General features: G+C 36.2%; 1 protein-coding gene across 1 annotated transcript; it reads right to left on the bottom strand.

The window, feature by feature from the left end:
* Positions 1-6,462: 6,462 nt before the first annotated feature.
* On the bottom strand, positions 6,463-6,930 carry LOC120781836. Its single transcript, XM_040114058.1, has one exon. The coding sequence runs from the start codon at positions 6,928-6,930 to the stop codon at positions 6,463-6,465; it is 468 nt and encodes a 155-aa protein (XP_039969992.1).
* Positions 6,931-13,123: the final 6,193 nt, after the last annotated feature.

Raw genomic sequence — 13,123 nt, 5'->3', positions numbered from 1 at the left:
AATGAAACCAAATTTTTCCTCTGACAAAAGTTAGTAACACAAATCAATATTAATGAATGTGAAAAATTACAAAATGCAGTTATAGAATTACTGATATTTTTGAATCCAACACGGCTAACACCAACACAATTGCAAAAAGAATTGATGTTAATTAACGACTGGCAGGGCACAAAAGTGGTGAAAAATCTAGTTAAACCGAAGGTTTTGAAACCTCAAATGACGTTAAAAAATTGGTGGGGCTCCTTCGTCAGTGTCATATAAATTATATATATATGTAAAAATATAGCTGAACTGCTCCATTAATATTATTATGTTAAGACAACTCTAACAAATAATTTCGACCAAATTAGTTATCACAAAAACGGTACTCCAGTAGTTTGGAGTTTTGGAGATTAGCGCGTTCAAACAAACAAACTCTTCAGCTTTATAATATTAGTATAGATAAGCAAAAGGCCAACATACGTCATAATTTTGATTAAATGCTCAGCTCTGTTCACGCGCCACTGTTAAGATTTCTCCTTCTTCGCTAGCTGTGGTGAAATGCACTCATCGCATTTTGTTAGCTTTTGACAGTTCACACTCTTGTCCGTTGTTGGACCTTCTGTTCTCTTTTTATAGTTAAGCTTTTACCTGTATTAGATTAGCATAGAAGTATACACTGAAATCGTTAATCGTTTTATCTAATAGTTGCCACATAGTTATTTTTACTAACTATGGGCTCATTATGAAAAAGGTACGAACGCCTCCACCTGGTGGTGGCCAACTATCCGAAAACCCAGAAACTACGGCAAATAAACTTATTCATGAAACAATTATAAACCAACAATCCAGGCAGTTGAAAACCATAGAGCAGTCATGCGCCGAATTAAAGAAAGAGATAGCCTTTCTCAAAGCCGAAAATCAGAATTAAAAAAAAACTTATGTCCTACAAATAGCGAAATAAAGCCTGACTTGTATTCAACAGATGAGGAAGAGTTTGCACGCGAAACAGATTGGTTTTTAAAAAAAGGAAAGCTGATCTATCTTCTCAGTTTGCGGTTCCAGCTACATCAAATAACATAAAAGAAGTCGAAAGAAATCAAACATAAAAGAATATCTCACGACCTCCTCCAATAATGATGTCGAGTGAAAGTAAATACCAAAAAATATATAAAATATCGAATAATGAGGCAAAAAAGGATTTACTATTAAGTTTCTAAATAATAATACATGTAAAATCAATACATCAGACTCTGATGATCATAGAAAGTTAACCAAAACTCTGTCTACACAGAATTTACGAGTACAATGGGTTTCTTATGAAAATGAGCAATATCGACCAATTAAGGTAATCGTTAAAAATTACATCACTCAAACGAGCCAAAGGCCTCAGACCTTCATAAAAAGGGATTTGAAGCTATAAACGCAGTCAACAAACTAAAGTGGAAAACGAAAGAGCCGTTAGATATGTTTCTTCTTACTTTCGATGCAACAGAAAATATAAATAACATATGTATGTATGTATATGTATTAAAAAGCATAATGCATTCAGATGTTATTATAACTGTGGTAATCAAGCAATATGTGTGAAGTGTGCGGGAAAGCAGAAGACCATAGAGTGTCAAAAACCTGAACACCATCAACCTAAATGTTGTACTTGTGGTAAGGCTCATCCTGCTAACTACGAAGGATGCGTAGTTGCGAAAGAACTGCAAAAGATTCACAACCAAGGAACTGGTACAAAGAAAAACGTCTCAAATCCCAAAAGCTCGGTTGTCAAAGATGCCAAAAGCCTCCCAAAAAACATAATACGCCAACCAATGGCTGAAAATAAAGTTTCAACAACAAATGGGCTAACTTATTCGCAAGTTGTAAAGGGAACACTTGCTCAAATGATGCTAGCATTCTTCAAAAAATCTTAGAAAAGCTTACAAATCAAAATGAGTTTACCATTGCACTTGAGAAGAGGCTTCCTAAGCTCGAAAAGCAGCACAAAAAAAATAAATATGACAAATTTCTTAAAAATGGCCTTACTAAACACCAAAATGAGCTAGAAACAATACTCGTTACTGAAAAAATTTACGTATGCTTAATATCTGAGACCCATTTAAGGAAGAAAACTTACTTTAAATTCAGAAACTTTGAAATATATCATGCAATACATCCGAATAATTGTGCCCGCGGAGGAGCTGCCATCATAATAAGAAGTGACACAAAACACCATTAAGAAAACCGCATATCTACAGCAGAATTTCAAGCAATAACGATAATGATAGATAGTGACAACCACTTTCCCTTTCAGCAGTTTAAAGTCCCCCAAGACATTAAATAAAATGCCATAGCCATCTAGAACTGATCAATAGCCATAAAAATCGATTCATAATGGGTGGCGATTATAATGCAAAACATACCCACTGGTGACCGGGGCTTATACCCGCAAAGACCAGGGAGTTATTGAAAGCTCTTCAAATGACTGGGTGCAGTATAATGCTACTGGAACACCAATATACTGGCCAACAGACCCACTTAAAACATCAGATTTTTTATTACTAAATATATCTCTTCAAATTATATGTGCATAGAAAGCGGTTTGGGTATGACTTCTGACCATTCACCAGTATATTTAAGCCGAAAGTGTTGTTATTAAGATACCTCCACTTACGCTAACAAATGAAAACATTGACTGGAAATACTTTAAGCAAATGTTACCTAATGTTAATAGTCACGTCACAGCAAGTCATAAGTATAAGAAAAAAATTAAAGAAATGGTAGCAGAAAAACGCCGATTAAGCCGAAAGTGGCAACAAACAAGATCTCCATCTGACAAAAGTTGTGTAAAAAACTTACCAATAGGATAAAGGCATTTAAAAGCTCAGCTATTATCTGAAAAGTTTATCTAACAACCATAGGAATGATTATTCACTTTGGAAGTGTACACAAATTTTTCTCGACCCGTAACTTAGCATTATCCAATCAGAAAAGCAGGCCAGACATGAGCCAAGAGTGATATAGAGAAAGCAAATTTTTTTCGGAATACCTTGAAGGTGTCTAAACCACATGACATATCCAAAGAAGCGGAAATGGAACCTCATACGTACGAGAATTATACCGGAATTCCTCTAATAACTAACGATGAGGTATGTGCAGAAATAAAAGAACTGAAGTCTAAAAAATCACCTTGGTGTGACCTTATTACCAGTGAAATACTAAAACAGCTTCCTCAAAACGTTATAAGTAAAATTTATCCTATAATGAATGTTACTATTAATCTACAATACGTATCTATTTATTGGAAAACTGCAGAGGTGATTATGTTCAACAAATCTGGTAAGCTAGCGCATGACATTACTTCGTATCGGCCCATATCTCTCCTGCCAATACTTTCTAGGCTTTTGGAAAAACTGCTTACTGTGCGTCTTATATCCCTGACAGACGACAGCTCTAATATGCATTAGCGGCTTAATTTGCATTCACTTGCGCATTTGACTGATGTTAATAGCCCGACAGCGCTAATATGCATTAGCGGGATTAATTTACATTTACTTGCGCATTTACATTTAGTGCATTTAGCTGAATTTACCAAATTTCTGCTATTGTTTGACAGATGTCGCTTGAAATCTGCCGACTTGTTTGTGCTTACAGCTTCAGAGGTAAACAGTTTTTATATTACTAATTAAATTATGTGCAAGTATATTAACGAAAACCAATTTTAATATGTTTATATGGCAGAAATTAAACACAGTTTGCTATCCATTTTTCTAATATTCTTAACTTTTTCGCACACTTTTATTTCACTTTTTTTTTAATAAATGAACAAATTTCACTATCAGCTGTCTAAATGCACAGGTCTGCCGTCTTTCACCATAAAATTTCAATGCGCATTAGTGTTGCTTAAGGCGCATTAATTTTGCTCGTCTGTCAGGGCTATAATGCAAAGTAGTAATGCCAAAAAATTTCATGCATTTAGCTGAATTTACCAAATTTGAGTAGGAAACACTGGTTACAATTACCGATTTTTGCTATTGTTTGACAGATGTCGCTTGAAGTCTGCCGCTGTGGGGCTGTTTCCACACTTCTGTATTTTGCCTATTTATCTCAATTTATCAGAAAAACGCTCAACCAGAGATGTGCATGAATACCATTCAAATGACATATTAAGTATTTTGTAGAAATGAAGACTGAGTTAGCACTAGGCATAAACTAAACGAAAGCTGTCATTGCATGATTCACCTCAGCGAGTGGTTTGTTAAAAAATGCATATCATTGCTTGCTTATTCTGTAAGCACATAACATTCACAAAAGCATTGAATCAGTATGAGTTTTATGAATATACGCAGTGCTTTTTGATTTTATTTTTTATAGTTTTTAATTTTATTTGATAGTGCTTAAACATATATATTAACAGAGTAAGAGTAGGTATTAATGATAACGTAAAAAAAAAATAATTACAAAATTCAGCCTTTAAAAAAAAAATAATGTAATACTTCATGTTCAATATTTTATTATTTAAAGATATATAATATATATTATTATATATATATTATATACATATGTATTTATATTTTTGTTCTTATAAATTATTGTAATGAAATGTTAATGAAGCTATATTTTTACTCATATTTGTACACTGAATTCAAAAAAAAAAAACAAATTATTCACTGTTTTTGGCCCAATACGGTTACGTTTTTCAGTTATTATGTTACCTGAGGCAGAAAAAACTCGTTCTGAAACGGCACTGCTTGCAGGTATAGCCAAAATTTTTTGGGCAAACTTATATGTATAACCGAGGGTATTCTGAATTATGACTTTCCCACCACTGCATAACATTAAAATTAACATTAAGTCCTATTTTTAGATAACTATAAAGATTTATTTCATCAGATATACTTTCTGCCATGGACGGTTGAATTGAGGTCATAAAAGATGAGAAAAATAATTGGAAATCCTGTGGTGATTCATTATGGATTGCAAAATTAGTTGGACTATCGGACGACGAAACAGATTTCATTATTTCGGAGACACAAAACTCTTTAACTTCGTTTAATTTACTTTCGCCTACACAAGAATTGGTAGGTCGATACAAAAAACAAGCCGTATAGTGAGAAATACTTAAATTAGGAATGTACATGTGTTGAAAGGAAGTCTTTTCAAAATACTTTACTAACTTTTTGCAAGCATCCAAAAATTAAACTAATTCGGTAGTGCTGTTAAAACCGCAATCCGAAACATTATTCAATAGTTGATTTGCAGAGTTAATCCTATTTTGATTTTTAAGAGCCTTGACAATGTTTAATCCTCTGTCAGTAATTAACGTAATATTCTCCATGTTATTTACTTCGAAATCTGCCAAAATGGTGTTCAATTTCGTTAAAACGCCGTTCCGCTTGTTATTGTTCATTTCAATTCCTCCATCATTAGTATTCTTTTGTCGTCTGCTATGTTGTTTATTCGTCGTGATATGGTTCTGGAATTGGGCAACATGTCGGAGACGTCTAAATGATTACCATATTTTGTTCCAATATTTAAGAGTGCCTCCACGACCGTTTTAAAACCTTCGCCGTCTACAACGGAAAATGGACGACAGTCCTCTACAACCCATTGAGAAAACGCCAATAAAAGAATTTCCTTATCTGCATTGTTAACTTTTTTTACAGCAACGTTGCAATTTCTTACAGCATAACACTTGTGACGGATAAGATTAGATGTTTGCTTTCCATTATATTTTAATATGTTATTACACTTCTCACATATCACTCCATCAATAAGCCTACTTTCGTAATTTTCAATTTGACAGGAAATATCTCAAATTTTACTTCTGCTTTGTTTATTTTTTACAATACGAAAAACACCGTTTTCAATATTTTTTATTATTTCAGAGTTCATCTTGAAAACATATTTAAAAGATATTAACGCACTGATTTTGCACTATGTAATCTGAGCTTTTATGAATCATTTGATTGTTTTGCTTACAACTCAAAACACAATTATAATTTTTGAGTGGTTGTTGCTAGCGGCATTTAAAGAGTGATTGAGTAAATGACAAGCAATTAGAAGAGCGCAAACACTGCAAGAAATGTTACTAGCACATGCTGATGATTGAAAACAAAACAAAGACAGTGAGTACATACATATAGGAAAAAAGTGAATCAACTCGTGTACATCTCTGCGCTCAACACAATGTTTGGCTTCTTTTTCTTTTCCTTTATTTCATCCGAATCGTTCAATTAGTTCAGTTCGACTTTTTTACATAAAAAATGTTGCCAGACGGCTCGAAAAACTTAACTAAAAATAGTATATTTCAATTAGGTTGCCACAGCTACTCCCTTCCCAGTGATTTAATCACGATTTAGAATTGTCTGCAAGTGTTAAATTTTTTTTATAGGTTCGCAGCGGTGTATTTGGTAACTCGTCACTTCTGGGAAAGAACGCTGGTTTTAGTCTCTCCACAGATGTGTTGTGTATTGCGTTGTTAATTTTAATTGCCTAGAGTCTGTCTGAAATACGTTCCACAACTTTGAACGGACCCGTGTAAGGAGGCTCTATTGGTTTTCTCACATGATCCGAGCGGATGAACACATGACTACAATCGTGTAGATTTTTATTGATGAAAAATAGTGTCGAATTGTGGTGTACCGGTGAACTTGGTTTTAGCTGCTGTATGTACTCATGAAACTTTGATATGAACTCCTGTGGATTATATGATCCATCCCCGCTATCAAAGAGTTCGCCGGGTAAACGAAGATTGGTGCCATACAGCATTTCTGCTGGGGATGCTCCAATGTCTTCTTTATGGAAACAGCGAAGTTCTAACATCACTGTTGGAAGGATAAGTGCCCATGGAGTATATCGATTGCACATGAGTGTAGCTTTTAGCGTACGATGCCATCTCTCAATCATGTCATTGGACGCGGGATGGTAAGCTGATGTACGTATCTTGTGTGCGCCAACCATTTTTGCCAACGTTTAGAATATTGCGGACTCAAACTTGGAGCCCTGATCTGTTGTTATGGTCTTCGGGGAACCGCAACGTGAGATCCATGCTGAATTAAAGCTTGTCGTTATCTTGTTGGCCGAAATATCTTTTAACGGAACCAGTTCGGGCCAACGCGTGAATCTGTCTATCATGGTTAAACAATATCATGAGGGATACGCTCTGGAAGAATGATAATATCAAGGTGGACATGGTCGAAACGTTGATCAGTTTGTTTGAACGGCTTAGGCGCTAGATGATTGTGCTTTTGTATTTTTGATCGTTGGCAACTGATACAAGAACGAACCATTTATATTACGTCCTTGTTCATTGATAACCAAATGTATTTGCTTCTAATTTGTTTTAAAATTGATCTTGTACCAGGGTGTGAGAAATTGTGAATGTGTTGAAATATTTTGTTACGAAGCTTAACTGGAACGTACGACCGAACCATTGCATTTGATATATCGCAGTGTATTGTATTGCCAGATGGAAATTTTAGCTTCTGTAAATTTAAACTAGTGTCATTGTTTATGACTATTTGTTGTAACTCTGAATCTCTCTGCTGTTCTTCTTCTATTTCATCCATTGTGACTACTATGGGCATATCAATTTGGCATACTCTGGAGAGTGCGTCTGCTACCTCATTATTATTACCAGACAGAAAGACGATTTCCGTTGAAAATTGTGCAATATAATTTAAATGCCTTACCTGCCGTGGTGACGCTTTGTCTGCTTTTTGACGGAATGCATACGTTAAAGGCTTATGATCGGTGCGCATGACGAATTTGCGACCATCAAGTGTTGGACGAAAATGCTTAATGGCTAAGTATGTATATTGCCAAAAGCTCACGGTCATATGCAGAGTAATTCTTTTGCGCATTTTTTAGCTTGGTTGAGAAGAATGCGATTGGCTTCCATTCCCCATTCACTTGTTGTTCCAGGTTCCAGTCTCCGACGCATCTGTTGTTAATGCAAACGGCGCATTTGGTACCGGAAAATTTCACAATGTTTGTGTAGCCAAACTGGCTCTGCAGTCGCTGAATGCTTTTTCAAGCTCTGCATCCCAATCGATTTTTCGTTTGTCATTTTTTTTCGAGTCTTTGAAAAGGTTAAGTAGAGGTGTTTGAATTTGTGCGACGTTAGGAATATGTTTCCTGTAGAAATTAACCACTCCTAGAAACCGGCGGAGTTCAACGATTGTATTCGGTTTTGGATATTGACAGGTTGCAAAAGTCACTTTTGGATAAGTTGACACATAGTTTTGTCTCTTTAAGTTTCTGCAGCACCAACTGGACATGCTTGTGATGTTCTTTTTCATTTTCTGAAAATATGAGAATCTAGGTAACAGAAAACAAAGTCGATATTTCACACTTGGATAAGTTGACACATAGTTTTGCCTCTTTAAGTTTCTGCAGCACCAACTGGACATGCTTGTGATGTTTTTTTTTCATTTTCCGAAAATATGACAATGTCATCTAGGTAACAGAAAACAAAGTCGATATTTCTGAATGTGATGTCTATGTACATATCTTTGGAACGTTTGAGTGACATTTTTTAGCCCAAATGGCATAACGACAAACTCAAAAAGTCCAATTGGCGTTCGCACTGCTGTTTTCGCTATGTCTTTTTCGCACATGCGTATATTGTAATAAGCTTTTTTATATCTATTTTGGAAAAAACTGCTCTACCATGTAAGCGGTCGACTATGCTATCGAGGTGCGGTATCGGATAGCTATCTGGTTGCGTGTGGGCGTTTAGTGAGTGATAGTCACCGCAAGCTCGCCATCAACCAGTTTTCTTTTTCACTAGATGAACTGGGCTTGCCCAAGGACTGCTTGATGTACGAATTATACCTAGTTGCAACAGTTCATTGAATTTGCTTTTGGTGACATTTAGTTTTTCTCCGGAGTAACGGCGAAGTGGCTCTGCAATAGGTCGGCAATCTGTTACAATTTGGTGATTGACGTCCATTGATGTTGGTAAGGTGTAAATATTAAGCGTTGTCAACTCAACATGCTGCTTAGTGAGGTCTTGAAATTTAGATGAGAGGCTTATTGTTGATATGCTGTGCATTTCAGCCAGCCGAACTGTTCCTTTTGTGTTAAGGGTTGTTTGTGAATCAACCAGACACTTTGCTCTGAGGTCTATTAGAAGGCCAAAGTGTACCAGAAAGTCTGCTCCTATGATAGGTGATTTTACGTTCGCTATTACAAAGTTCAATGTAAAACTCCTCCGTAAGCCCAAACTCAGTGACAGATTTCTGGTACCAAAAGTTTGAATGGTTGAGCCATTTGCTGCAAAAAGCTGAAGGCTATCAGGAGTAAGTGTTGAGTGTTTATGAATGATATTCAGTGGTACAATTGAGATGACAGAACCGGAGTCATTTAAAAATTTAAGATTGTTTTTGCTATCAAAAATGTGCAGTCTTCGTTCTTTGATGCTGATGTCTTTTTCTACGCTGCTGCTCTTGTTCTACGTTGCATCGATAGACGGCAGCGGGATTAGTTTCCCTGCGTGCCGTGCGTAGGTTTGTTGAATTCGCATGGAGCGTGACATTTCCTCGATGCTGCACCAAATCGAGTGTGGTAGTAACATATGGTAGTAACATACGACTTCTGCTTCGTTCGCCGACGCGTTTGGCGCTTGAACAACGGCGTTGGTTCATTGTTGCAGGTTGTAGTTTTTGAATAATTTGTTTGAAGGAGGTCTCCAACGCCAATAGTCGTGCTTCAAAGGTATTTTGCTTGGATATGTTTAGAGCTGAGCAATTGGCTTCGTAGTCTTGCGGAATGGTTGTAGATGCGACTATGTATGAGGGTGAATTATCTAGTTCTTTTTTCAATTTGTCATACTTGCCCGTGTCCGGTGGGTTTCTTGCAACATCTGAAACTTGACGTAGGATTTCTGCATCAAGTGCTGTAATTACGGTGTAATATTTAGAGACATGAGATGTGATACGATTTATATGCAACAAGCCATCTATTTGCGTGAACCCCAGGTCTGGGTCCGACGGCAAAAACTGGGGTAGTCTAATGACACCAACTGCTTCTATCGCGTTGTGTTGTCTTGTACCCGCTTCTGCCCGGGTTTGCTGTGCTGACCAGGTTGCGTCCGATTTCAGTGTGCCTTCATCTTTGTTAGGTGAATTCAGTAGTGGCATCGCGATGTAAGGATATGCTGACTGCAGTTGATGTATACATGTTGTAACTGCCAACAAAGTCAATTGCGTAGCAGCTTTGAATTGGCGCTTGTTTGTCGTCACGCCCGCGCTTGTGTGTTGGTTGCTTATTATGGCAGGCGTTCACTTAAGTTTCCTTTTTACAGGTGCGCTTATTCTTTGCGGGGTCACCAATTATGTGGGCTGTTTCCACACTTCTATATTTTCCCTATTTATCTCAATTTATCAGAAAAATGCTCAACACAATGTTTGGCTTCTTTTTCTTTTCCTTTATTTCATCCGAATCGTTCAATTAGTTCAGTTCGACTCTTTTACATAAAAAATGTTGCCAGACGGCTCGAGAAACTTAACTAAAAATAGTATATTTAAATTAGGTTGCCACACCGCCCCCTCCGAGTTTACAGTATCAGAGGTTAGCAGTTTTTATATTGCTAATTAAATTATGTGCAAGTAAATTAATAAACCCAAATTTTAATATTTTTAGTTAGCAGAAAATAAAAAACGCAGAGTTTGCTATCCATTTTTCCAATATTCTTAACTGTTTCGCACACTTTTTTTGAGTTACAATCAAGTATTGCTTTTATTTGCAATTTATTATCTTTTAACGTATTTAATAATTACCGAATTTTTTCGTTAATTTTATATTGATTTTCCAAAAATACCAAAATTGTCATCAAGGGGTCAGTAGGGTAATCTGACTTGTTTTTTGAAATTTTTTTTCATAGAAATTTTTATGCTACAATAGTATTTTTTTTACATATCATGAGGTACATCGTGGAGTATACAAACACATTTTATCGGAATTTTTTGATGACATCTGTCGGAGAAATGGCTGGGTGAATGAGATGCGTTTTTAGAATCATGAAAAAATGTTGATAAATAAAAAAGTAATTAATTTTTTTTGTTTTTAATTTTTCCCCTTGTTTTATACCCTGAACAGAATAAGTTTGTCACAAAGTTTGTAACAACCAGAAGGAATTGTCGGAGACCCTATAAAGTATACATATAAATGATCAGTATGTTAAACTGAGTCGATTAAGTCATGTCCGTCTGTGTGTCCGTCGGTCTGTATATATAAGAACTAGTCAGTTTTTAAGATATCCTTTTGAAATTCTTCTAAAGTCATTTTCTCTCCCAGAAGCCGCTCATTTGTCGGAACTGCCGACATCGGAGCGCTATAACATATAGCTGCCATACAAACCGAACGATCGGAATAAAGTTCTTGTATGTAAAACTTTCATATTTAAAAATGTATCGTCACGAAATTTGGAATAGAATATTTTCTAAAGCAACAATGTAATCTCCGAAGAAATTGTTCAGATCGGTTAACTATAGCATATAGCAGCCATACAAACTGAATGATCGGAATCAAATGCTTGAATTGGAAACTTCATCATCTGACGATATATCTTCACGAATTTTGGTATAAGTTAGTGTTTATAGAAATAATGTAATATCGGAAGAAATTATTCAGATCGGCTCACTATAGGATATAGCTGCCATACAAACTGAACGATCGGAATCAAGGGCTTGTATGGAAAACTTTCGCATTTGACGACATATAGTATCTTCACGAAATTTGACATAGATTACTGCTTAAGGTTATAACATAATCTCCGAAAAAATTTTTAAGATCGGATTACTATTGCATATAGCTATATTAAAAGAAATGCACCTGTGAAGGGTATATTAGCTTCCGTGCAGCCGAAGTTAACGTTTTTTCTAGTTTTAAATTTTGTCATAACATTGTCAATATATTATAAAAAATTATGAATCTAGTAGGGACGGAAAGAAAGGCTTAAGCGCGTACTCGTATCACATTATACAGTAGCCAGACTCTGCAATTTACAAGCAGAGCACCATTAATTATTTTGTATTATACAATAAGAAACCCAAATTGTTCGTTAGTTTATTTTCTGTTAACTAGTTACAATGGCAATGAAATAAAAAAAATTTGTATGCCGTTCCCCAGGGCTCTATGTTTGCTTCTTCACAGAGCATTTAAATGCTTCTCTGCGGCGGATTTCATTTTCACCTCCCTGGTCACGCTGTACGCGGCGTCTAGCTGAGTGACAGAGTTTCCTCAACTTGACTATTTCTTCGTTTTACTATTGTACTGCCTTTCGATTATTGTCATATCTCGTCCTGCGCATAGTTTCATCGCATGCTGCAAATGGTTCCTTCCGTATCGCGGACACTAAGGTGGCGGCGTCTTCGCCTAGTGCCTTTGACGTACTCCAGACGGTCTCAAAAACGTCATGATCAAATTCCTTTAGCCGCCAAATTCGTTTTCGAGAGGTATTTCTCCGACAGGGTTCCATTTCATGGGAGAACGAAACTTTAGCAATTATAGTCATATGGTCGCTATTAGTGTACATATCTGACACCTTCCACTTAGTTTGCCTGCTAAGAATGTCGTTAGCAAACATTAGGTCTAGTATGGAAACTTTATTTCCCTTTTGAAATGTATTTTGTGTGCCACTGTTTAAAGTCGTAAGGATTGTTTGACTCAGAAATTATAGGATTAGGCGACTACGATGATTTTTAGTTCTGCTACCCCAGAGAGAAGAGGAGTTAAAACCTCCCGCTATTATTTTTGGCGATTTTTTCTTGTCTCTAAAGACAGCTACAGGAGAAACTCTTCAAATTCACTAATTGTTGCGCGAGGACGAGCATAGCAGCTTAAAAAATATCAACCTTGTATATTCGCCCATGTAAAGCCATTACGGATTTCTTGAGGTGAAGGCTTGTTCTTTGCAGGCCCATATTGCTGTCTTACCACTTATATCTTTACTTCAAGTGCTTTCCGAACGCTGGCTATATTGCTCTCTTAATAAGGCGACATTTATGTTCTCTTCTAGAACTGTTTGTTTTAGCAGATCTTGTGGAGTGACTAAGGTTTAGCAGTTTTAACCTCATCTTTTATCATACTTTTGCCGCTTGATTTCTGCATGTTTTGAATCCCACACACTTTTTTTAGTGCCTCGCAGATT

This window comes from Bactrocera tryoni, unplaced genomic scaffold (assembly GCF_016617805.1).
Source record: "Bactrocera tryoni isolate S06 unplaced genomic scaffold, CSIRO_BtryS06_freeze2 scaffold_7, whole genome shotgun sequence".
In the NCBI taxonomy this organism is placed as follows: Eukaryota; Metazoa; Arthropoda; class Insecta; order Diptera; family Tephritidae; genus Bactrocera; species Bactrocera tryoni.
The sequence above is the reverse complement of the archived record's forward strand: the minus strand, read 5'-3'. Positions and strand labels throughout refer to the sequence as shown.